At 45.8% G+C, this 27,006-nt stretch overlaps 2 protein-coding genes across 9 annotated transcripts in view; one reads left to right on the top strand and one right to left on the bottom strand.

Annotated features, from left to right (window-relative positions):
• ZNF740 (zinc finger protein 740) overlaps positions 1-27,006 on the top strand; it is a 91,751-nt gene that overhangs the window by 23,176 nt on the left and 41,569 nt on the right. For 4 of the 8 annotated variants that reach the window (XM_033936224.1, XM_033936227.1, XM_033936226.1 and 1 more), the window contains exon 7: positions 18,485-18,576. The exons of 2 other annotated variants lie outside the window; for them this stretch is intronic. In XM_033936224.1, the coding sequence (XP_033792115.1) occupies positions 18,485-18,576 (92 nt within the window). Of the gene's footprint in view, positions 1-404; positions 2,200-18,484; positions 18,577-27,006 lie in introns of those variants that run through there. 2 more of the 8 variants (XR_004538692.1, XM_033936228.1) reach the window with 1 other exon arrangement.
• Positions 18,148-27,006, bottom strand: part of ITGB7 (integrin subunit beta 7) — a 130,720-nt gene continuing 121,861 nt past the window's right edge. Inside the window, exon 16 of the mRNA XM_033936223.1 lies at positions 18,148-19,200. Within this exon, the coding sequence (XP_033792114.1) occupies positions 19,132-19,200 (69 nt within the window). The 3' untranslated portion in view covers positions 18,148-19,131. The remainder of the gene's footprint in view (positions 19,201-27,006) is intronic.

Genomic DNA, 27,006 nt, shown 5'->3' with positions numbered 1-27,006 from the left:
TACATGTTTGCTTGTTGACTATCGAGCCGCTTTTTGAGTTAATTTACACTCAGAAACAAGCTCATTGCATTGATTAGCAATTCTATTCTACTTTAGTTTCACTGTTGTTACAATTACCCATGCATAGCTTAAAGAACTTTAAATAAATAACTCTTAAATTTTATTTTTTTGTAGGTTTTGCAATTTTATTAATTCTAATTATAATGTGCCACAAAAAACATTTGCTCTGTTTAGTGTGCCAAAGCTAAAAATGTTTGAGAGACACTGAGATAATCTATAACACTGCCCAGTGGTATTTTACATACTGAATAGTGAACAATGTAACCTGTAGTGCTGTTGCTCTGACTTTTGGTTTGTTTTTTTTGTTCCCCCCCCTCCCTTTATTGTCACTCCACCTGCTTTAGGCCTTCTCTCGGACAGACCGGTTACTGAGGCATAAGAGAATGTGCCAAGGATGCCGATCAAAGGCTCCCGATGGCCAGATTTTGCTTTAGAAATGGAGATGGGACAACAATTAGGGGAGGGCAGCCCTTTTCCCTGTCCATTTCATCAGTGCAAGTTTCACCCAGAGTCCTGAGAATAGTATTCAGAAGAGTCACAGCACTCTTTATACTGTGTATTTGAGTTCCTCCTCAAGGATCATTTGCATTTGAAGGCTTGTCCTCCTTCAACATCTGGGCATTCTTCACAAAGGGCATCAAGAAATGTCATATTAATGAACTGAGACATCAGTGTTTTCTACATAGACTAATTGATAGCACACCCAGTACTGGGGTGACATGCCAGTGGATGGACTGAAAATATGTGGTTTGTGAAATTCTTATGACTTATTCAGTGAGAAACAGCAAGGACCAGTCCTTTTAATTTGAAATTTATGGGACAATTGCAAAACTTATTTCAAAGTCAGACTAGGTATACTTTTAATGCTAAAAACTGCCAACTGTACTGATACTCTTCGCTTGTGGTCTACATATCTTCACACACTACCAGAGAAACTAAACCCACTGATAAGGTGTTATTGTGGATTATATAAATCAGAGTCCATGTGTCTGGGCACATTCTGGATCTGCAGTGCCCTGTTTTTGAGAATATTTCCAGGAGATGGGCACATTCTGGATCTGCAGTGCCCCGTTTTTGAGAATATTTCCAAGAGATGGGTCAGGTTCTGTTTGTCTTCAAAAGATGCTACCAAAGGACCTCCAAGACCACAGCAGCATTGCACAAATAAAGATGAGGGATAACAATATTCATCATATGCCTAAGAAATGTTACTTCTGTGTCGCCTGCTAGACCTGTATAGTTATTCTGTACAGATGGTTATATATCTCACTATGACCAGCAGGTGGAGACTTGAGACAACAACTTCTTGTAGTATATTAGCTGAGGCTCCCTCTACCATCCCAGTCTAATTCAATCTCTACCAGGTAGAGGTAGGAAAAATCTGGCTCCCTCTGTTAGGCCTATTGGAATTTGTTTTAGGATTCCTGGTTCCCCTTTTAATGCCGGATGGAGCTTGGACGGGTCCTGTTTGGGGATCCGTCTGACCTCAGGGGGTATCAATCCCGGCGGTCTCGTGTTGTGTCCCTCCCCCCCTTCCTCCAACTCCCCACATTTTTGTAGAGGTGCCTCAGCCGGCAGCCTGGCCCCCTGGTTGGTCAGGCTTCCAGCTTTGAGAGCTGTGGAGTCTGTTCTAGAAAAAAAAAAAAAAATCCTGGGGCTGTGCTGGTCTGAAGGACTTTTTCCCTTTAAATTTACTGTATTTTACTCTCTTTTTCTGTTAACCGGCACTTTTATTCTAGCTAGGTCACGTCTGGAGCAATGAGCACTTTTGCAAGGGTGCCGGCAGCCAGGGATCCCCTTCATGAGTGCCTCGCGGCTGGCAGCTGTTCGTGGGGAAGCCTGGGCTTCCCATGTAGGAAGTTTCCCAGTTGCTGACAGTCAGATAGAAAGGGACTTCCTTTACAGCTGATGTCGGCTTGTCTGCTTTAGCGGCTGTGGCAGTTTTGGCCTCTTAGCTGCTGCAGGTCTATGAAGCTTATTTTTTTGGGCGGTTCACCTCCATTTTTGTTTAGCCTCAGGTGACCTCGCCCCTGTTTGGTGACACAGGCGGCGGGTTGATTGCTGGACTCCCTGCTGTAGCAGGGAGTCCCATGGGGCCACTGAGGGTTTTATTCCCCATATTTTCTTGTTTGGCTTATGGCTGCAGCCAGAGGTTATTGGCCTAACTTAATCATTGTAAACCGAGTTGAGCTTTCCTGGATTGAAGTCTCGGTATACAAAACTAAGCATTAGATTAGAGGTCCTGCTTCTGCTCCGGAGGTCTCGGGGGGGGGGGGGGGGGGGGGGGGGAGGAGATTTTGCCTCAACGTCCTCTATGGATCGGCCCTATTCAATGACAGTGCTGTTCCCCTCTGCTCCTCTCATGTCTCACCGCCCGTGGGTCTCATTGGACGCTGCTGGTTTGGCAGGAGTAGTCTTGGTTCTCAGGACATGGACCCTTTGGGGAGTTTTCCAGGATCCTCTGGGGGATTTGGTTTTCCGCACTAGCGGCGTTTTTGCGCTCCGTCAGCTAGTGCAAACGCGTTCATGGGGCATGTTTTTCGGTGGGACGAGCTCCGTGAGATGCCTTTGCCGGTCACCTCTTCTGTTCTAGTCTGAGAACACTATGTCAGAGCCCCCGTGTGTGGTGGACCCCTTGCTTTAGGGCAGGGGTATCCAACCTTTTGGCTTCCCTGGGCCGCATTGGCCGAAAATTTTTTTTCTGGAGCCGCACAAACACTAACACTAGCCGATGAACAAAAAAAAGGTTGAGCAGGTCCCAAATCTGTAATCACAAATAATAAACCTTCATTAAAGGGAAACTGTGGAGAGAAACCCAAAAAAGCAGTAATACTTACTCTGACTGAGTGATCCTTTACGTGCACCGCTGACAGTGGAAGCAGCCACAGGCTTCCACATCCCCACTCTGATGAGCAGGGATGCGCGCTCCTGGTTCTCCCATTCACTTCTATTACAGCTACTGTGAGCCTCATCAGAGCAGGGATGCTGAATCAGCTGTCAGCAGTGCACATGGAGGATTGTTTAATCTGGGTAAATATTACTGCTTTTTTGGGCCTCCCACTTTGAGCTTAGGCTCCCTCTAAATGAACATCTCCCCTGCTGTAGCTAGTAGGGATCCCCAAGCTTCACCAACTGACAGCCACCTCCTCCCCCTCCAACTTCCTAAATTCTGCAGCTGGCAGCAATATTGCAGAGCTGCCCCCTCCCCCCCCTTGTCTTTCATGCATGCATGAAAGCAGTGGCAGCTTGAGGATATTGCCATTGGCTGCAAAGCTTGGAGAGTTTGAGTTGCCAGACTGGAGGAAGATGTCTTCAGTTGGCAGGGCTTGGGAATCCCCACTAACTCAAGTATTTATAAATTGCACTCAGGCGGGGAGAAACTTTGGTGCCAATCCACTAATTTTGGGCTCCAGTCCCTCCCCCAAATCAGCTGTATATGACTACACCACTGAATACAAAAATAATTGTGATGCACATATCCCAAAGCTAACATATTCCAGTTAATAAATTCAAAATAAAACAAATTTTTCTACCTTGTCTGGATGTTTTGTTTTTCCATCATCTTGGTCCCAGTTTCTCTTTCTGCTTTTTCTCTATCTTCAACTAATTCTCTTTCCAGTGTCTGCTGTCCATTTTTTTCTCATCTTCTGTCATTCCATTTCCTTCTTATGCCTATCTCCAACGTATTGATTTTTCCCTTTCAGCTTTCTTAACTTTTTCTTTTCTGCCTCTGTCCACTCAAATCTTGCCTTCTTTCTCACCCTTCTTTTTAAATGTTCAGCTACCTCTCAATTCTCCATCTTCTCTCAGGCCGTAGCTCTTCCATTTCCCATCTCACTCCTTTCCCAGCCTCCTATTCCCTTCTATCTACTCCCCATTACCACATTTTTACCACTGTACTCACTGCTCTCTCACTCGTCATCTCCCTTTTGACCTCATGCACATGGCTCACCACTGTCAGAATCCCCATCCCTCTCACCACTGGTCAGGCTATAATTCCCTGTCCCTTTCTTTCCGTCCCTAGCATCATCTTATCCCAGCTCTCTTCCCTCCTGCCCTTCCATGGTTCCATCTCTCCTCCTCTATCTCCATGGTCCAACATTTTGCTCCCTCTCTTTTCTGTTTTTCTTCTTCTCTCCCCCCCTTGATGCTGAACAATGAAATGGAGAAAAAAAAAGAGAGATACTGCTTCTCTCTGCCTTCTATCCTCTGCCTTCCATCCACAAGCCTAACATTTCTCCCTCCCTCCCATCCCTAGATCCAACTTCTCTCCCTTTCTCTTCCCAATTGCCCCAATCCCATCTCTCCCCCTATCTGCCTGCCTCCCTTCCCCAGGTCCACCATTTTTTCCTTTCTCTTGCCAACAGTTCTCCCTTCAAGTATCTCTTTCCCTCTTCCTCCACACCACCCGAGGTCCAACTTCTCTCCCTTCAGACCATTGCCCACCATCTCTCTCTCTGTCCTCTGTTTCTGGCCCCATAAGCTCTCCCCCAGGCCCAATCTGGCATTTCTTTTAATACCCTCCCCCCCAAAAAAAAAAACCACCCCAACATCCAGGAGGCTTTCTCGGCCCAACATGTTCTCCCCCTTCTCTTTGCACCCATGCATCTCTACCTCACTCCTCTCCCACCACCATGTCCAATAATTTTCTCTCTGTCTCCGTCCTTTCTCTGCCCAACAGTTTTCCTCTTTCTTTATCTCTCCAATTGTACCATCTCTTTCCCTCTCTCAGACACTCAATTCTACCTTTCTATTATCTCCCTCACCTCTGCATCTCTTTCCCTCACTCCCTCCATTCTTCCATCTTATGGCTCAAGCTCCTCTCTATCTTTCACTTCATTCTGTGTCCTAAGTTCAAGCCCCTCCCTCCTTCCTTCCATCATTTTTCCTAAGTTTGTGCTCCCTCCCTCTCAAGTCTCACGCCCTTCTCCCTTTCGGGCCTTTACCTTTTTCCTGCTCCTTCCTCCGTCTTGCAGCATTCACACAAAGCCACGGGCAGCGGCTCCCACGTGCCTCCCACGGTTGATCTGGAAGCGTTCCCTCAACACGCCCTTCTCCCTTCTGGGCCTTTACCTTTTTCCTGCTCCCTCCTCCGTCTTGCAGCATTCACACAAAGCCGCAGGCAGCAGCTCCCATGTGCCTCCCGCGGCTGATCTGGAAGCGTTCCCTCAACACGCCCTTCTCCCTTTTGGGCCTTTACCTTTTTCCTTCTCCCTCCTCCGTCTTGCAGCGTTCACTCAAAGCTGCGGGCAGCGGCTCCTACGTGCCTCCTGTGGCTGATCTGGAAGCGTTCCCTCTGACATCAGAGGGAACTCTTCCAGGTCAGCTACAAGAGGCACGTAGGAGCCGCTGCCCATGGCTTTGAGTGAACGCTGCAAGACGGAAGAGGGAGCCGACAAGATGTTAAACAGCTGGGGCCGGCAGAAGGAAAACACCGCATTGTCCTCTAGCGTGAGTGGGGCCGCATAAAATTCTTCACGAGGCCGCAGGATACCCCTGCTTTAGGGGATCTATCCTGTTTCCTGCTCCTTCCCTATGCATCAGGATATTATGCTTGTACAGTAGTAGGTGCCGAAGGCACCTTTTCGCTTTACGTGTGCAATGACCCGCTTATATCCCATTCCAGAACGGGATCAGGACTCTCTGAAGTCGCCAATGGTGGACGCGGTGATCTCAGCCGTCTAAAAGCAGCATACTGTGCCTGTGGAGGGCAGTTTTGCCTTGAGGGAACGTAAGTTAGTTTCTCCTCAAACAGAGTTTTGATGTGAGAGCTCTGGCGGTCCAGGCGGCGAAGTGTGGCAGGCTGGTTGCTTGGGCGTGTTTTCGCAGGGCTGTGCGTGCCCTTAACAGTGAGTCTGATAATTGGGACTTAGTAGAGTAGGAAGTTGCCAAAATTGAAATAGGTGCTTCTTATCTTTCAGATGCCTTGTATGATCTCTTGCGAGCTTCTACCAAGTCTTTGGCTTTTGGAGTGGCAGCACGCCATACCTTGTGGGCTTCAAGCATTGTCGACAGATACGGCATCCAAAGCTACGCTGATGAAATTCCCCTTTAGGGTGTCTTTCTTGTTTGGTGAGGATCTGGACAAGTTGGTTCAGATCTTAACAGATTCCACAGTGCCTCATTTGCCTGAAGATAGAGCTAGGCCGTTGGCACGGGGTGGTACTGCTCGTGGACGTGATTTCCGCCGTCTCCGCCCTGGTTGAGGGGCCTCTGCTTTTCAGACTCTTGGGCTTTCCAGTGGCCAGTATTTCCAGCGTATGCAGTCCTTTCGAGGGGCCCGCCATGATGCTGGTTGTGCCCCCGCTGGTTCTCCTGCAGCCCGTCCTGCCCAATGACTCCTTCCTGGCGCCTGCTCTAATTCTGGTAGACGTCTGGCTGCATGATTTTAATCTACAGTGGGTAGAGATCATGTCCGATCAGTGGGCACTGGAGGTGATTCGGGACGGTTACGCTCTGGAGTTCGCCCATTCATTGCCAGATCATTTTCTCGCTTCTCCCTTTCAGCGTGGTAGAAGCAAGCTTTTTGCCAAACCCTTCAAGGATTGCTAGATCTCAAAGCGGTAGTCCCAGTACCACCTCGTGAGTGGTGTGCAGTCAGGGACTCAATTTACTTTGTGGGGCCACAGAAAGAAGGGGCTTATCGGCCCATCTTAGATAAAGGGGTCAACAGACTTTCCAAGTTCCGTCCACCTGCATGGAAACTCTGCGGTCTGTGATTCTGGCGGTTCAGCCAGGGGAGTATCTGGCTTTTCTAGTTCTGTCGGAGGCCTACGTTCACCAAGGTTATGGTGGTTGTGATGACAGTGTTGCGCAAAGGGGGCATTCTGGTTCATCCCTACCTGGCGACTGGTTGATTTGAGCAAAGTCGTTGCAGGAGAGCACCTGGGTCATGGCTCAGATAGTGGAGTTTCTGCAGTCCCTGGGATGGGTTTTCAACCTTTCCCAGAGCCGGTGAGCCCCTCTCAGCGCCTGGAGTATCTAGGAGTTCTGTTCGACACCTACTTGGGGAAGGTCTTCCTCCCAGAGGCCTGGGTAAGCACATTTCAATCTCAGATTTGCCTGCTTTTGGCAGCCCGGTGTCCTCGGGCGCGGGATTTCCTCCAAGTCTTGGCGTCGATGGCGGCTTTCCTAAACGTAGTGAGGTGGACTTCAGCCCATATGTGTCCTCTTCAGTATGCTTTCTACGGAGGTGGTCGCCTCAGAGGCACAGTCTGGATCACCCTGTCCTACGGGGCTTGGCTCACTACAGTATTCGTTGGTGACTCCAGACCTCTCATCTAGTGCAAGGGGTGAGTGGATCAGCTGCAGTGGCCAGTGCTGCTCACGGATGCCAGTCTTGTTTGGGGAGCACAGTGTTTAGGTCACTCGGTTCAGGGCACCTGGTCCACGGTGGAGGCATCCTAGTCGATCAATGTTCTAGAGACCATAGCCATCCGTCCAGCGCTGTTAGCCGTCCGGTCCTTTCTGATGAGCAAATAAGTCAAGGTTGGGCAGAGTCTCCTCTTCAGGACATCTCTACCTCCCACATAGCAGGCATGGAGAATGTGCAGGTGGACTTTTTGAGTCGTCACGCCCTAGATCCCGGAGAGCGGTGTCTCAGTCATGCAGCTTTTCAGCTAATAGTACAGTCTTGGGGTCAGCCCCTTTGGACCTGATGGCCACGAATGTCAATGCCGAAACATATTGCTTCTTCGGTCGTCGCAGAGACAGTCAGACCAAGGGGCTGGATATGTTCCCTCCATGGTCATTAGTAGGCAGAGTTCTTCTCCACTTTGTTCGACATCCAGGCATGTTGTTTCTGGTGGCTCTGGATTGACCCAGGTGTCCATGGTACGTGGTCCTGGTGAGGAATCTGGTGGCGGATCCTCTGCCTCTATCGACCGACCTTCTGTTTCAGGGCTCCATTCCAATGTTCGATCCAGGTCCCCTTTGTCTTACGGTTTGGCTCTTGAAAGGGACCGCCTGGGCAAGAAGGGGTATTCAGATAAAGTGATCTCAACCCTCTTGGGGTCTCGGAGATTTTCTACTTCTCAGGCTTATGTGGGGGTTTGGCGTATATTTGAGGGGTGATGTGCTGCGTGTGGAGTGGTCTCTTTTCACGCTTCCCTGCCAAACATCTTAGAGTTCTTGCAGGATGGCCTGGACAGGGGCCTGGCTTGGTCTTCTCTCCGGGTTTGGCTTGCGGCCTTGTCAACCTTTCGTGGGTTGTTGAGAGTTCAGCGTTTGACTGCCATTCCTGATGTTGTTCACTTCTTGCGGGCGGCCATCTTGCTCAAGCCATCTTGGGCTCTGACTCTGGTCCTGTCCGTTATGGTGCGTCCACCTCTTGAACCTTTGGGTGACTGCTCGTTGAAGAAACTTACTCTTAAAGCGGTCTTCTTGGTGACTATTACTTTTGCTAGACATGTTTCTGAGCTGCAGGTTTTCTCTTGTAGGGCTTCCTTCCTAGAGTTTTCCAGAGAGCCGAGTTGTCTGCGGCCTGTTCCTTCTTTTCTTCCAAAAGTTGTTTCTCCTTTTCATGTTAGTCAGTGGTCCTCCCGTATTTGGTAGTCGGGAGGGATCTTCTGAGCAGAAACAGTTGCGCAAGTTGGATGTCAGTCGGGTCTTTGCTTTTATATGCAGAGGACCCAGGAGATCAGGAAATAAGATCATCTATTTGTCTTTCTAATGGGTCCTCGTATGGGATAATGGAGACTATTGCTTCCGCTTATCTTCTTCAGCAAAAGCCTGTTCCTGAATTTCTCAAGGCTCTTTCCACTTGAGATCAAGCATCTTCTTGAGCTGGGTCTTCTCTTGTGCCTCTGATGGATATTTGCAGGGCTGCAGTTTGGTTTTCTCTGCATTGCTTTGTCCGACACTACCTTGTGGATGTTCAAGCGCGTTTGGATGCGTTATTAGGTTAGCGTGTTCTGGTGTTGGCCCTTTGGTGGTCCCACCCTTGATGGGTACTGCTTTGGTGCGTCCCATCTGTACAGAATAACTATACTGGTTTAGCAGGCGACACAGAAGGAGAAATTACCTGCTAATTTTCTTTCTGTTAGCCTGTAGACCAGTATAGTTCCCCACCCTTTCTGTCTTTATGCGGTGCTTGTGGGTTTTGCCTGCGTGCAGTTTTTTCTATGGGTTCTAGTATTTTTCTAGGGCCGGGGAGATATAAGAACAGCGGCTATGGCTTAGCTGATGAGCTGTGGGGACATTTTCACTGCAGGATTTTAGTTCTATACATGTTCCAACAGTTGTTACCATGTGTTTGTTGTTTTTTTAACCTTCTGTTCGAAGTGTTTTTACTGTTCTCAGTTAGTATTTTCCTAGGTTCTGCTTGGCTATTCGGCAGACTAGGATGGCAGAGGGAGCCTCAGCTTATATACTACAACAAGTTGTTGTCTTAATCTCCACCTGATGGTCATAGTGAGGTATATAACCATCTATACAGAATAATTATACTGGTCTACAGGCTAACAGAAAGAAAATTAGCAGGTAAGAACCTAATTTCTCCTTTCTAAGCTTATCTTAAAATCATTGTATGTTTAATTTGTGGGTACTATCAAGCTTAGGAGAGTTGTAGACAAACAGACACTTCTGTCATTCCCAGCTTCTGGGCTAGCCCAGTGTACATGAGGTAGTTTGACATGCTTCTAATGGAGGGGAATGCTTTTAAAAGGAGGTTTTATAATTGAGTGTTTGCAGACTTTTTTTTTCTCTACCCAGTCATTTTAAAGACATGATAGTGAAACTGAATATGGGTGGGCATGATCCCACTGGTTGTATATACTGAGTATTACTCAGTGAATGGTTGAATGTGCTTCCTTTTAAATGGTTTTCACAGGCTGAGCAGTGGAATATGTCACATGCTTCTGCTTGACGTTTTGTGGAATCTCTTTTCTGAATTAGTCAATTTACACCCTTGTCCATATTCTTCTAAGTTAAACAACCCATATCTGGAAAGTCTGTTAAATCTGTTCTAAAAAATTTTAAGGTATTTCTTGTTTTCTTACGAGAAGACAAGCATGGGAATGGCCTTACAGAATGGGCTCTTTTTTAAATGTAGTTTTTTAAAGACCACATAAACTTGTATGTTTTTATCATATTAAGTGAGGCCGTCTGTCCTTTTATGTGAAACACTTAGAATATTTAATAAATGAAACATTTTTCTAGCATGTGCTTGGTTTGTTTGGATTTTTTAAAAATCATCAAACAAAGCCCAGACTAGTGAGTTGTGTCCCTCTGCCAACAGCTGGAGTTGGAGAAGAAAGCTCAAGAGATGGTGGCATTTCCCTTATAAGGGGGACTGTTGTAGCCTTCAACTCTGGCATTTGATCTCCAGCAGATATTGGAGATGTGGTCTAGTACAGCAGCTAGGAAGCAAGCTGTTTCTGGCAGAGATAAGGGCCCAGGTTCCCAGCAGAGCATACACTTGGGGGCAAAGAAGGTGTTCCTCAGGCAGTAGTCCTGTTGGAACTCATTCTCCCTTCTCCTTAGGGATCTGAATTTCCACAACTGGTTCTCAGTGACTTTACTTCCTTGGTAGATCCAACAGCAGGAGCTACAGCCAGAACACTCTCTACATCAGTGTTTGTCACCCTTCAAGTCAAATACTCCCTAGATCAAACAAATTTCAGCAAAGTACCCCTGAGCTCCAATCAATATAAGCTTTGGAATGGACATTTCAAAAGCAGACATAATCTAATCACAAAATAGAAAATAAAAGTACTTTTTTATTTTTCTGATTGTCTTGGTCTGGTTTCTGCTTTCTACCATCTTCACTTAACTCTCTTGTCATTTCCCTCTTGTTATTGTGTCTACCTACAGCTTTTCATCTCTTTCCTCACTATGACTGTCCTATTCCCCTTCCTCTTATTCCCCTGTCTTTTACTATTCTTTTTCCCCTTTCTCTTACCATCCTGCCATTCAGCATCTTCTTTCTTTCTCTCCCTTCCTGTCACTGCTGCTGCATTTCCAGTTTAGCAGTATCAAAATATAAAATTAGGCAGTTGCAATCTTTCTGCATGCATTGTTGACTGCCAGTCCTCTGCCCTCCTCTGATGTCCACTTCCTGTTCTGGGGTCAGAGGGCTGACAACATGCACAAGAAGACTGATTACTATATGTTTTGTCGCTGCTGCTTTGACAGCAAGAGAGAGGTGAGAAGGTCCTCTACTGCATAGGCTTTCAACAGGTGGTAGAGAGCATGCAGAGGTCTCACATATCTCTTGTTGAGAACCTATGCTCTACATCAGCGGTCTCAAACTTGCGGCCCTCCAGGGACTATTTTGTGGCTCGCGGTCTGTCCTCTCTACTTCACAAGTTTTCCGATTGGAGAGGACAATCGCGTACAGATCGTGACTGCTGTAATTGGACTTGCGTCTCTCTGGAGGGAATGTCGGCAAATGGCTCGTGGCTTGCCTAAAGCAGTGGTTCCCAATCTGGTTCCCTTCTCTTCTCACTGCCCTCCCCCAAGCCACCGCAATCGGTGAACAGGCCAGCGCCAAAGTCTTAGCTCTCCCTGCTTGTCTTCCCCAGCTCGGAGCCGACCAATTCTCGCTACCCGACGTCAATTCTAACGTCAGAGAGGAAGTTCCAGGCCAGCCAATCGCTGCCTAGCTGGTCCAGAACTTCCTCTCGGATGGCAGATTTGACATCGGGTGGTGAGAATTGGTCGGCCCCCACAAGGCAGAAAGTGAAGACGGAGAGAAAAACAGTCAAAGGACAAGAAGGCCATGGAAACATAGTTAAAAGCACAGAAAAATAAAGTCACCAGCCAACAAAGGTAGGGAAAATGATTTTATTTTCAATATAGTGATTGAAATGTGTCAGTTTTGAGAACGGAAAGATATTAAACTTTAAATGTGAGGGCTGCAGAAAAAATAGGGTACTTGGAGGGCCGCAGAAAAAATAGTTAATGACAATTTTGCATAAGGTAAAACCCTTTATAGTTTATAAATCTTTCCTTTGTGTATATCTTTCATGTTGGTGAATAAAAAGTTTATACTAAAAAAAAATAAAAAAAGGAAAGATTTATAAACTATAAAGAGTTTTACCTCATGAAAAGTTGTCATTTCTTTAATAAGACATTAACTATTTTTTCTGCAGCCCTCCAAGTACCTACAAATCCAAAATGTGGCCCCACTAAGGGTTTGAGTTTGAGACCACTATTCTACATCTAGTTTTGGAAAGCAATGGGGAGGCATTAAAAGGTGTAACCAAAAGCTTGCAACACAACCCCAGTTCCTTCTGCATTTTACAAAATGCTCTGCTGAACACAAAGCTTTTTGTGAAATACTTAAATGACATTGACAAATGCATGGGTATTTACCAGCATGTCCAACAGAAGCAGCAATTTTAAAAATAAGCACAGAAAATAAGAGGATCCCAATATCACTGCATGACTCATATTCCATGAGTGCTGCTATGCTCATATTACCCCCTCTCCTCAAGTCACTTCACTAGCTCCCCATCCATTTCCGAATACAGTTCAAACTTACTGACTTATAAGTGCATTCACTCTGCAGCCCCTCAATATCTCTCCTCACTTATTTCCCCCTATGCTCCCCCAATGAATTCTGTTAATTGGGTAAGTCCCTCTTAGCTATACCTTTCTCCACTGCCACCTCCAGACTCTGTCCCTTTTTTCTTGCCATGCTGTATGCCTGGAACAGGCTGCAAGAGTCAATACGTCATGCACGGGAAACTGATAGGGTTGACGGTCAGTCTAGAAGAGGTATGCAGGCAGATTGATAGGCTTAAAAACGATAAATCCACAGGATTGGATGGCATCCATCCGAGGGATAGCTGAACTGCTTCAACTAATAGCCATCAAATCAGGAAGGATTCTGGAAGACTGGAAAGTGGCGAATGTTACGCCGATCTTCAAGAAATGTTCAAGGCGAGATCTGGGAAACTACAGACCGGTGAGTCTGACCTCAGTACCGGGAAAGATGGTAGCGGCGCTGATCACCTTGATGGACACAATCTGATGAGGACCAGCCAGCACGGCTTCAGCAAAGGAAGATCTTGCTTGACGAACTTGCTGCACTTCTTCGAGGGAGTAAACAGACAGATAGACAAAGGTGAACCGGTCGACATTGGATTTTCAGAATGCGTTTGACAAGGTCCCGCATGAACGACTACTTCAAAAAATTGCGAGCCATGGAATCAAGGGTGAAATACTCACTTGGATTAAAAACTGGTTGGCGGATATGAAACAGAGAGTGGGGGTAAATGGACAATACTCGGACTGGAAAAGCGTCATGAGTGGAGTGCCGCAGGGTTTGGTGCTTGGACCCGTGCTCTTCAGCATTTTTTTAATTTTTTAAATTCTTTAATAATTTTAAAAACAAATACAAAGTTCAATAGAATATACAAACAATTGGTACAATAAACAGCACTTATATCCAACAAATAATAATATAAGTACATTTCACCCCCTTTCCCTCCCTCCCTGGATGTATATGAAACTCCTTTAGAAATTGAAGGCTTATTAGTGATCAGTTTTTACAAATTCCACTAATGGATCCCAAGTCTCTTTAAAATTTTTATAATGTCTCAGTTGTTCCCAAATTCACTCGCTCATATCTATAAAATTGGCACAGGGTTTCCCACCAAAAGTTGAAGTTCAGTCTGTCCCAGTTTTTCCAGTCTTTTGTAATTAACTTCATAGCTACCCCTATCATAATAAAAAGTAATCTGTTCTTGCTTGCATTAACTGGACTCTTAGGTTGTAATAAAGTCCCAAATAAAACAATGTCATACGACATTGGGATAGAAGTTTCTAATATCCTATTAATTTTACCCCAAATAGACTTCCAAAAGTTGATTATCAAGAGACAGTAGAATAGCAAGTGATCCAGTGTCCCTACTTCAAGATGACAGTGCCAACATCTATTAGACTTTTAACTATCCAACTTTTGCAAACAAACAGGGGTCCAAAAAATTCTATATAATGGAAAAAACCAAGTCTGTCTCATAGACGCTGATGCTGTACATCTCATTCTCCAAGTCCAAATCCGTGGCCACTGAGTAGCAGAAATCTGCTGCTTTATCTCAATGCTCCAATTGTCTTTTAGGCTTGTTTTGGGGTTTTTATTCAAGTATTCAGATATTAATTTGTATCACTTGGCGGCCTGGTGCCCTTGCAAATCTGTCTGGAAACATAGGCCTGGCAAGCTATACTGATTTTTTTTTTTTAATTTCGCAAATCAGGAAACCCATTCTGAATGGCTTGTTTAAACTGCAATCACTTATAACCTTGAGATTTTGAGATGCCAAATGATTGTTGCAGTTGTAATAAATTTACCATTTTCCCATTTGAAATCACATCATCCAGAGTATGTATGCCTGCCTGCAACCAATGTTTCCAGAGGATTTTAGACTCGCCGATTTGTATCTTGGACTTTAACCATAGAGATTGACATGTGGATTGCTGTATTGGAGAAGGTGTTAAATTATTAATAAATTTTAATATATTCCAGAATATATTCCAGAAAGAAGAATACTATTATCCTTAAACATTGGCTGCCGATGAAGGCACGCGTAAAGTTCAAATTTGCCTGTTTCTGCTTTAAAGCATTACACGGACTTGCCCCCAAATACATTACTGACCTTTTCTCCTTCTCAACCAACAGACACAAGAGAAGTTCACATTCCAACTTTGTTTCCCCCCCAGTGAGAGGTTGCAAACTGAAAAAACACCATGAATTCCTTCTCTCACACCAAGCAGCATCATGGGGTAAAGACCTAGAACAATTATTTTCGCCCTCTACTTTTGAGGAATTTAGGAAACGTCTAAAAACACACCTGTTCCTAAAACATCTTGACAACTAATCCACTTATCTCTTTCCCCTCAATAGCGACCTACTGTCCTTTTGATCACTTTTCTCCTCAACAATGAATTTCCTGTCTAATTACTTCTCTTTCTTCTTCCCCTCTTGAAGTCAGTCAATTTGTACCTTTGCTTAATCTTTTGTAAACCGCATAGAACTTCATGGTATTGCGGTATATAAGCTGTTATTATTATTATATATTCTTGGCAGCTTGATACTCAAAATATGGTTAAGACGTAATGGGGACATGAAATGACTCTAATATCAGCCAGTCCGATAGATTCTCCATGAGTTCAGGAAAGATCCAATACATACCCTGATGCAAAATAAAGGCTTGAGGATACCTATAAAAATTTGGACAGACGCCAGACGGTGGTGGTTAATGGAAGTCGCTCGGAGGAAGGAAAAGTGAGTGGTAGAGTCCCTCAGGGTTCGGTGCTGGGGCCGATCCTGTTCAATATGTTTGTGAGTGACATCGCTGAAGGTTTAGAAGGAAAGGTTTGCCTTTTTGCTGATGATACTAAGATTTGTAACAGAATAGACACTGAGGAGGGAGTGGAAAACATGAAAAAGGATCTGCAAAAGTTAGAGGAATGGTCTAATATCTGGCAACTAAAATTCAATGCAAAGAAATGCAGAGTAATGCATTTGGGGATTAATCAGAAGGAGCCGTATATGCTGGGAGGTGAGAGGCTGATATGCACGGATGAAGAGGGGGGACCTTGGGGTGATAGTGTCCGAAGATCTAAAGGTGAAAAAACAGTGCAACAAGGTGTTGGCTGTGCCAGAAGGATGCTGGGCTGTATAAAGAGAGGCGTAACCAGTAGAACAAAGGTGATGACGCTCCTGTACACATCATTGGTGAGGCCCCACTTGGAGTATTGTGTTCAGTTTTGGAGACCGTATCTGGCGAAGGACATAAGAAGACTTGAAGTGGTCCAGAGGAGGGCAACGAAAATGATAGGAGGCTTGCGCCAGAAGACGTATGAGGAGAGATTGGAAGCCCTGAATATGTATACACTAGAGCAGCGGTCTCAAACACACGGGCCGCATGTGGCTCTCCAGGTCTATTTTGTGGCCCGCGGTCTGGACGCGATCAAGACAGCATTTCTCTTCCCCCTTCCCTTCCTTTTGGAGCAGCAGCGTGTCTGGCCGGCTCAGTCCATCGTTCCATTCAAAGCCGCGGGTTGGCGGCTCCTCGCGCTATCCACTCCTGCATCGGAAGCCTCTCTGATGTCACAACATCAGAGAGGCTTCAGATGCAGGCACGGATTTCACGAGGAGCCGCCACCCGTGGCTTTGAACGGAAAGATCAACTGAGCCGGCCAGACACGCTGCTGCTCCACAAGGAAGGGGAGGGGAAAGAGAAATGCTTCTGCTGCAAAGGAAAGGGGGACCCTAGGGAAATGCTGCTGCTGCTGCTGCTGTACAGGGAAAGGGATAGGGAGGGAAAGGGTAAGGGGAAGAAAAATGCCTCTCCTGCACAGGAAAGGGGGAAGGGAAATGCTGCTGCTGCACAGGGAAAGGGAGGAGGAGGGAAAGGGGAAGAGAAATGCTTCTGCTGCACAGGAAAGGGGGAAGGGAAATGCTGCTTCTGTTGCTGCTGCACCCAATTGGGGGAAGAGAGGGAAAGAAGGAGAAGGGAGAGGAGAGGAACAAGAGAAGTCAAGTTCATGGGAGGGAGGGAAGGAAAGGAGATATCAGACCATGGAGGGGGAGGGAGAGATGCCAGGGCATGGGGGAAGGGAAGGAGACAGATGCCAGACCAGGGGAAAGGAAGGAAGGAGGGAGGGAGAGAAAGGAAGGAAAGAGATGCCAGACCATAGAAATAGGACGGAAGAAGAGAGAGGAAGGGAAGGTAAGACATGGAAATGTAGATTTTGAAAAGAAAGCAGAAAAATTGAACATTAAGTTAATGCCAAAGATGGATGCAAGGCAGAACGTGAAGACAGAGAGAAAAACAGTCAAAGGACAAGAAGGCCCTGGAAACATAGTTGAAAGTACAACAAAATAAAGTCACCAGACAACAAAGGTAGGGAAAATAGTGATTGAAATGTGTCAGTTTTGAGAAAGAAAAGGTATTAATCTTTAAATGTGAGGGCTGCAGAAAAAATAGAGTACTTGTAGGGCCGCAGAAAAAATAGTTAATGTCTTATTAAAGAAATGACAATTTTGCATAAGGTAAAACTCTTTATAGTTTATATATCTTTTCTTTTAACTGTTAAAGGAAAGTTTTATAAACTATAAAGAGTTTTACCTCATGCAAAATTGTCATTTCTTTAATAAGACATTAACTATTTTTTCTGCAGCCCTCCAAGTACCTACAAATCCAAAATGTGGCCCCACAAAGGGTTTGAGTTTGAGACGACTGCCCTAGAGGAAAGGAGGGACAGGGGAGATATGATTCAGACGTTCAAATACTTGAAGGGTATTAACGTAGAACAAAATCTTTTCCAGAGAAAGGAAAATAGTAAAACCAGAGGACATAATTTGAGGTTGAGGGGTGGTAGACTCAAGAACAATGTAAGGAAATTCTTAACGGAAAGGGTGGTGGATACCTAGAATGCGCTCTCGAGAGAGGTGGTAGAGATGAAAACGGTGATGGAGTTCAAAAAAGTGTGGGATTAACACAGGGGATCTAGAATCAGAAAATAATAGTAAATATTGAATAACTAAGGCCAGTACTGGGCAGACTTGCACGGTCTGTGTCTATATATGGCCATATGGTGGAGGATGGGTTGGGGAGGGCATCAATGGTTGGGATGGTATAGATGGACTGGAGTGAGCTTTGACAGAGACTTCAGTAGTTGGAACCTAAGAACAGTACCGGGCAGAGCTTTAGATTCTTGCCCAGAAATAGCTAAGAAGAAGAAAAAAAACCCCAACAAATTTTTAGATTGAATCAGGTTGGGCAGACTGGATGGACCATTTGGGTCTTTATCTGACGTCATCTACTATGTTACTAAATGTAATTATAGTACAGTAGTACCTTGGAATCTGAACACCCCAGAACTCGAATGACTTAGAATCCAAACTTTTTTTGTAGTAAATTTTGTCTTGGAATCCGAACTCTGCTTTGGAATCCGAACACCCTGCACATTGTATGTGTTTGTTTGTGCCCCAGAATCTGAATGCTGCTTTGGAATATTTGTTAATATTTTACCTTAAAATCCAGTGTATTTTCTGTTAAAATTTGAGTTTCTGGGACCCAGGAATGGATTACCGGTAATCCAGTTTCTATTATTTTCAATGGGAAAAATTGTCTTGGAACTCAAACGCTTTGGAACTCGGAACGGGGTTCTGGAATGGATTAAGTTTGGATTCCAAGGTATCACCACTGTATTAAGATATGTATTGTTTTATGTACAGAATGTGTAAAGTGGCGCTATATGAAAAGAAGAGAAGCTTTTCTGACCCTGATCGAGATTGGTCCACATACAGGCAGTATTAGTGTCCTAATTGAGCGCAAGATTGACCCATTTATCTTTTGAGGTCTTTTCCTTCTCTTTTTACAGTTACCGATTTTTCATAGCAACTAGTTGTGTGTTGATTGTCTTTAAGAAATAGACCACAGATAGGTGCCTGCTTATCCTCTTAATCCAGGTGATCAGTTTTGATGTGACCATTGAGTTTCTACTTGAGGCAGAGGAGGATGCAGTGACTTGCCCAAGGTCACAAGGAGCTTCATTGGAGAGGTGAGATTTGATGCTTGGCTTCTCTGGTTCTCAGCCTACTACTGTGACCCCCATCTCCTTGGCTCTCTTCCTTTCCTGTCACTGATTTTTATAGATTCCAATATCAGTAATTCCAAATCCGCAAAATATAGCAGCAAATACTCAATGTGAGAAAAGAAATCATGGACCTACTTCAAAAGACTGGTTTACTGAGGTAATTTCAGCAAGCTACCTAACCATTGACATACCTAATTTATTTATTCATTTTCTATACCATTCTCCCAGGGGAGCTCAGAACAGTTTACGTGAGTTTATTCAGGTACTCAAGCATTTTTCCCTGTCTGTCCCGGCGGGCTCACAATCTATCTAATGTACCATATATATTATCTGTATGGATTGCTGGGAATCAGGGATGCACTGGCACACAGACTGTTCACATGGTTACCCTTGGGTATACAATAATGATTATAGATGGATTTTATACAAGTCTTTAGGATTTATTTTCTGGGCCTAATGGAGTGGACATCACATCCCAAGATTACTCTCTGTATGGTGAATTGGATGCCACCGGTAGTCTCATTCTTTGTTGAATTTAGGGTTCACCACTGTTGTAGTTGCACTCTTGTATAGTGGGTTGTTGACTTGCTAAAAGAAAAATACATATATATTAAATCTCAGTGGTAAAAAAGTCACGTTCTTGTGATAAGGAAAATCAGGAACACAGAGATACAGATTCTGGAGAGGAATGGTAGGGCAGGTAGCTCACAAAGAAACAGGCAAGAAATGGAGAGAAAGTAACCAGCCAGGAACTACTGTAAAGACAGCCAGAGAGGTCTACAGAGGGAACAAGAAAGGAACAGAGAACTGGATGCTGCTTGGAGTTGTAGTCACAGAATTTTAACCTAAAGCAAATCGGGAGGAAGGCACTGAGCATAGAAGAACAAAGTAGTAATCGGGGAAATGAGTTAGCTGCTGCCAAGGAGTTTACACCAGCCTCTGTTTAAATGCTTATATGCAGCTCAAGTAACAGTATCTCAGGTGCTATGGTTGGCAAAGTTAATAGATGTTAAAAAGAAAACAGCTGAAGTGCTTGGAGGAAGCTGGCATTTTAGGCTGCTCTGCGGGTATTTAGAGCTGGTTGCCATTAGTATCTCATAGCTAGGTTTACCAGATTTTTAGTAAAAAAAAAAGAGGATATGTGATCCCGCCATCAACCCTGCCCAATTTACTCACAGCCCCACCCTGTTCAACCCTCCAACCCCGGCCCCCACACAAACCTCATCTCTTCAGGGCCGCGTCTGGAGGGTCCCTGTGCATGCGTGTACGTGATGCAGTGATGTCACATGCATACATGGATGCGACATTATCATGTCGCATCCACGCATGTGCAGAGACCCTCCAGATGCAGCCCCGAAGAGACGAGGTTTTCAAAACCCAGACAAATTGCTGGGTTTTGAAAACCCGTACGGACGCTCAGATAATCCTCTAAAAAGAAGACATGTCCAGGTCAATCCAGACATCTGGTAACCCCTACTCAGCAACAGGTAGAGATTTTGTAATCTCCCTGGAGAATGAGAGTACAGAGGTCTAAGTGGGATTCCCCAGGGGATTACTGAGTCTTGGTAGGCTGGAGCCTGCCCAGCAAGGGGAGTGGTGACTGGAGGAAGTGCTAAACCCCATGGATGGATATACAGTGATACCTTGTAATCCGAACTTAATCCGTTCCAGAACCCCGTTCAAGTTCCAAAACGTTCGAGTTCCAAGACAGTTTTCCCACTGAAAATAGTATAAACTGGATTAATCTGTTCCTTGGTCCCACAAACTCAGATTTTCAAATAATTTGAACACTAAATTCACTGGATTTTTTTGTAATTTAGAACACTCTCAAATACAGTACAGTAAAAGAAAGGTAAAGTGAACCTTGATAATGAATGATGAGTCCAAAACTCTAGCCACCATCCAGCATCTTTCACTCATAAACTTCCCACCCTCTAACTTGTCTCCCATGACATGCCCCACAACTCACCTCCTCCTGCATATGCACGCACCTCACGCAACCTCTTCCCTTTGCTAGTGGCTGCCCTCTGACGCATTTCCTGTTTCCGGCAGAGGTGAACGCTGCTGAGGAAGAAGTCTTGTCAGAGGGGGCAGGGCACTGGTGGCGGCCGACTTCAGACAAAAGCATGAAGGTAGGACGGAAGGAGTTTGAGTGAGTGGTACCGGATCACGGAAGGGGAGGTGGGGGGGGGGGAGATGAAGGCGGAAGAGATGGCAGGGATCACGGGGGAGGGAATGGGACTGGTCCCCTAATGCAAGTGAAATGGGGTGCTTGGTGTGTGACTTTGTATCTCTGTTAAAGTTTCTGTTAGGACACTGAGTTAGTGCCCCTATTCCAAAGGCGTGTATTCCAAACTTGGTCAAGAATGCAAAGAGGTTAGCACATTAAATTTTCCAGTCTTTTTTTTCCTCATTGTCTGGGGCATACGTTCAGATTCCAAAGCAGCATTCGGATTCCAGGGCAAAATATGCTCTAAAAATTAGTTCGGATTCCAAGTTGTTCGAGTTCTGGGGTGTTCAGATTCCGAGGTACCAATGTATATTGCAAGTTACAGTTTATAATACAGTATGGTTATGAATTTTACAGTTATGAGTGTCAGTAGATGTCACTGAAGGGAGCAGAGTTAAGGGGGGATAAAAGTGTTTGCGTTGCTAGGGGAAGGGTCTTTGGTTTCCCTCACTCCTTCCATTGACCCAGGAGGAGGAAAAAGAGTGTCCTATGAGGCATCACCAAAAGTAGCTGTATAGAATATAAAGAGATTGGGATCACCTTTATTAGAGTAACAGAAGAGAGTGCAAGTGAGCTCTGGGGTGATGCTGTGAAGACTCTGCAAACTCCACAGAACAAGAGTACCTACAGTGAAACCAGAGACAGGTGAGAGAAACTACATGCTACGGATAAGAAGATGGACAGGGAGGGGCCTCAGTGCTGGATCTGGTGGCTGGAGAAAGAGCCCAGCGGAACCACTGTGTGATTCAGTTCTTTTGATTCTTTTGGTTTATCCCAGGACAAGCAGGCAGGTATTCTCACAAGTGGGTGATGTCATCCAACGGAGCCTCAATGCGGACGCCTCACAAGCAGACTTGCTTGAAGAAAGTCAAAGTTTCGAGTTGCCCGCACTGCACATGCGTGAGTGTCTTCCCTCCCAGCGCAGGGCGCGTCTCAGTTCTTTTCTGTGGAGCCGAGAAGTCCATCTTTGACTCTGCGTGAAGTAATTCTACTTGTTCCTTCTCTACGACCGCGGTTTTGTGTTATTTTTGTCAGGAATCGCTGTTTTTTTCTTTATTCTTTTCTTTAAAAAAAAAAAAATATATATATATATATATATTTTCTTCTGTTCGTTCGACTGGGCAGGACTCGCGGCCGCAGCCCCGCGGCTTCGATCTTGCAGCGGCTCTTTTTCGGCCTATGTCCCGGCCTGCAACCGGTTTTAAAAGTGTTCCAAGTGCCAGCGCGCAATTTCCCTCACGGACCCTCATAGATACTGTCTTCGGTGTCTTGGGCCTCAACATCTCCCGAAATCGTGCCGGCTTTGCTCAACACTTAAGTCTCATGCTTTTAAGTGTCGTTGTATCCTGTGGGAGCAGCTCTTCAGCATGGAGTCTTCGATGGAACTCTCGTCTTCGAAGGGTGCCTCGCCCTCGACTTCATTCGAAGCTCTTCCGGCTTCCACAGCTTCTACTCCGAGCCTCATCAAACCTGCCTCGTTTGTACCGGCTCTGTCTTCGACGCCTGCTGCGATGCCTTCCTCTGTCTCTTCAGGTCAGATAGGGCAGCAGCCCATTCCGACGGTGGTGCTTAAAGTGCCTAAGGCTTCTAAGTCCAAGCACTCTCACACTGCCTCGAGGGAACACGAGGCCCGTCCAGGTGGTCCCGTTGGAGACGCGGATCCATCCTTGCCGGCTTCGTTCCAGACCTTGTTGGAGAAGCAGTTCATTCAGCTCTTTACTACCATGGGGCTGAAGCTTCTCTCACAAATCCAGCCTGGGCATACTGCAGTCTCCCATGAGGTCGAGCCGCCTCCTATGTCTCATGCACACTCTTTGCAGGGAGCAGAGTCTCTGCGAGTGTCTGGTCTGGCAACTGGGCACGGACAGCAAGAAGCAGATTCTTTGCCAGTGCCTCAACGGGAACCCTCACACTTGAAGCAAGGAGCAGTCTTTGCGAGTGCATCGAGGTTCCTCTTCTCAGTCTCCACTGCATCGCTCCACAGCCTCCAGCCCTATCCATTCTCTAGGGGCTTCGACTGAGGCGCGTTCTCCTCTATCCTTGAGGCCTGCTTCGAGGCACAGCTCGCATCACAGATCGAGGCATTCATCGAAGCATTCATCCAGGCATGCATCGCCACATCGCAAGCAGCCTTTTCTTCAGCTGTCACCACCTCCTCCATCGAGCCTTCCGTTTCCGGACCTCGAGGACCGGGGGTTTCCATTTCTTCATCCAGGTCTCCATCTTCACTGGGCCAAGCTGCCTCGACGTTCTCAAGTCCTTCTCGAGGCACGGCTTTAGCGGATCAACTTTCCTTTTCATCTTTCCTTCGTCAGATGGCAGTTGACTTGGATATTCAATTAGATACTGGCTCGAAGTTCTCCAAGGAATATCTTGAGACCATGTATCTCCCTCAACCTCCAGTTGAATCTCTCAGACTTCTGCTCCACAAGCTTTTGGATCAAACCTTTGTCCGCTGTCTGGAAACTCAGTCTCTTCGCTGGTGGATGTTCTCTTCCAATCTATCCAGAGGCTTACTTTTTCACACACACCCTCATCAGAAAGTTCTTACGACAGATTCTTCAACTTACGCTTGGGGGGCTTATCTAGATGGTCTCCGTACTCAAGGCTATTGGACCCCTACGGATCATCAGTGTCACATCAATCTGCTGGAACTCAGGGCGATTTTCAATGCTCTCAATGCTTTTCAGCATCTTCTTCACGACCATGTAGTCCTCATTCGAACAGACAATCAGGTCGTCATGTATTATGTCAACAAACAGGGAGGCATGGGATCTGCCTCCCTCTGTCAAGAAGCTTTGAAAGTTTGGGATTGGGCCATTCGCTACAACACCTTCCTCAAAGCTGTCTACATTCAGGGGGCGGACAATGCCTTAGCGGACAACTTGAGTCATCTTCTGCAGCCTCACGAATGGACTCTCCATTCCACACCCCTTCATCACATTTTCTCTCAGTGGGGGATGCCTCAGATAGACCTCTTTGCAGCCCCCCACAACTACAAACTGCCTCAGTTCTGCTCCAGGATGTACACTCCTCATTGCCTCGAGGCAGATGCTTTTCTTCTGGACTGGACGAATCTCTTTCTATATGCATTTCCTCCATTTTCTCTAATTCAAAAGACGCTGGTCAAGCTGAAGACCGACCATGCCACCATGATTCTAGTTGCTCCTCGGTGGCCCAGACAACCCTGGTACTCCCTACTACTTCAACTCAGCAGCAGGGAGCCATACCTTCTACCAGTTTTTCCCTTTCTGCTTACACAGCATCAGGGATCTCTGCTTCATCCCAACCTGCAGTCTCTACACCTGACAGCTTGGTTCCTCTCAACATAGCCAGTAGAAATCCCCAGTCCCGAGACAGGACAGAAACATTGAGGACATTGAGAAGGAAAAGACTCTGGAATGTAAGAGACTTTGAGAGAGAAGAATTTGAGATATAAATTGTACACCTGGATATTCTCAACTAAAAATATCAAGTTACTAGTTTATGAACTGTGTTTTTGAGTTCCTGTTCAGTAAAGCAAGTTGACGTTAATCACCAAGACTGCTGTTTATTGCTGAAAGTAAAGCAAAGTGTGCCCATGAAAGAGTACATTTTGGCCTACAAGGATTTAGCTTGGCACTGGCCTGCATCCAGCTTGAAAAATAAGACTTTATTTTGTAGATGCTGGTACCCCACCTGGACAGCTTAGCTGGTGCCCAAGACACAGAGTGAGACAAGGGTTATAGTTTTAATCTAATTATTCATTTATTTGATATATTAATTTATTTGAAATCATTTTGCACAAAAAAGTATTAAAATGGTTTATGATTTTGGTGAATTAGCACTGAGATATGATGCTTTATTTCTGGAATCTCATTGGCAGTGTTAAACCTTCCTTTTTAAGAACAATAGATAAGCCATATTGAGCCAAACCAAGGTCCATGGAGCCCAGCAACCTGTATCCAACAGGAGCTTGTAGCCCCGATATTTAAACACCATGATCAGCATTGACTTCAACAGCCTATAAGGTGTCCTGCCCTCTTTTGTCACACATGGTGGAAGTAGGGTTTCCATATTTGTGAAGACCCCACCCACAGCTCTGCCCACCTTTTACCTATTTCCTTGGTCTCCCATCCTCTGTACTCTTTTAGTGCTTTTTTCTCTCTCTCCCCAACCCTCCTTCCAACCCCCCTCTTCTGTAGATTCTTCTTTCTTTCTTTCTCTCTCCTTCTACCCCCATGGGTGCCCCTTTCTCTCCTCTTCCAACTTCCTTTCCTGCTGTTTCTGTCTCTCCCCTCCCATCCAGCACTACCCTATTCCATGCTCTTTTTTCCTGTACACTCTTTTTTCCTGTACACTTGTAATGCTTCTCCAATCCTCCCTCCCTCCATGCTGTTTCTCCAGCCCTCGCTCCCTCCTCTGACCTCCGATGCTGCTTCCCCTCACGACCTCTCTAGCTCCCAACTCCCCCATCTACTTCCCCAATCTTTAGGCAACTGGCAGTAGCAATGAAGTGAACCTATTGCTACCAGCCTGCCCAGGAAGCTGCCTCTCTGCAGCGACTTCCTGTTCCCATATAGGCAGGACCTGCAGAGAGTTGGCTTTCAGGGCAGGCCAGCAGCAGCAGGCTCACCTCATTGCTAGCTGCCCAGAGATTGAATTATAGTGGCCGGAGAGAAAGTAAGTTGGGGAGTTGGGAAAGTCGGCTAAACCCACATAGACTCCCCATTTTTTTAAAAAAACCAACATACAGGCACCCAGAAAGTCCTCTAAAAAGAGGGCAAATCCAGGTTTTCCTGCACGTATGGTATGAGAGCTATAAGGATTGTTTAGAGTGTGAGAGCTTGCAGGCCCCACAGTGAAGTTTTTAAGTGCATTTGCTGCTGCTACTGCTTGGGGACTAAGGAGAAGGCAAAAGGGTGCGGGAGGAGTAGAGGATGCCCCATTACTACCAAATTGCTTATGTTGCTCAGGATGGCAAACCAGCTCAGGTCCACAGCTTATTTATATGTTGTGTGAAAAGGTATTTTCTATATATTTTCAGTCTGCTGCTTGTCAGTTTCATAGAGTATTGTCTTGCTTTACTGTTTGAAAGATTAAACAACCCTGAAAATAAGATTTATCCCAAAAATAAGCCCTAGCATGATTTTTAAAGATGGTCAAAGTATAAGCCCTACCCCAAAAATAAGCCCTGGTTAAGATCGACGCCCAAAGCCCCTGTTTCCATACCTGACACTAATGCTGTCCAATTCGCTGAAAAAAAATCAGACTTGTCAATTCAGTGATCCTCATCCCGGTGAGACCTGACATACCTCCACTTCGAGGCAGCACTCTGAACGGGCTGCTGAACGGTCTTCCCTGCTGGGGTTTTCCCTCTGCCATGTCACAGTGAGAGGGTCAGTGGGATTCTGCTGCACAGAGGGATGGGAGGAAGGGATAGAAAGATGCTGCAGAGGGAAGGCCCGGCCCCAGCGGGTAAGACCACAAAGCAGCCCATTTAGAGCGCTGCTGCCACTGCTGTTTTTGGAGCCCTTGCAGCGGAGGTATGCTGCACAGGAGGATGGGAAGGAGAGATAGAAAGATGCTGCACATGGGGGTGGGGGGCGGGATAAAGGAAAGAGGAAGAATCGGGGTGGAGGAGAGGAAGGGAGAGATAATTATCATACATGAAAAAAAAGGCATCCCCCCAAATAAGCCCTAATGCATTTTTTAGACCCAAAATTAATATAAGACACTGTCTTATTTTCAGGGAAACACAGTATCTACTTTTCCATATATTTCCTTCCCATCTATCCATGCACACTATCTCCTCCCTCTCTCTGCTCTTCCCCACCATCCATGTGTGCCTTCTCCTTCTTTCTTCTCCCCTATTCTCATCTATCCATATCCCATTTTCTTCCCTTCCCCACTCCTCCCATCCCTATGCACCATCTTCTCCCTCACTCTCCCCTTCTCCTTCCCCACCCATCCCATTACTGTGCACCATGTTTTTCCTATCTCTCCCCTTCCTTTCCATCCCTGTGTACCATTTCTTCCCCATACTCTCCTTTGGTCTACATCTGCCTTACCATTTCCCTCTCCTATAGTCTGGGATCTTTAGCCTCTCCTTCCCATGTCTATCATATCTCCCTCCTTCCTCTCACCCTTTTTGGTCTGGCCTTTCTGTCTTTCCCTGCCTTAGT

The sequence above is a fragment of the Geotrypetes seraphini genome, chromosome 3, assembly GCF_902459505.1.
Source record: "Geotrypetes seraphini chromosome 3, aGeoSer1.1, whole genome shotgun sequence".
Classification (NCBI taxonomy): domain Eukaryota; kingdom Metazoa; phylum Chordata; class Amphibia; order Gymnophiona; family Dermophiidae; genus Geotrypetes; species Geotrypetes seraphini.
This window is presented reverse-complemented; position numbering and strand designations above follow the sequence as displayed.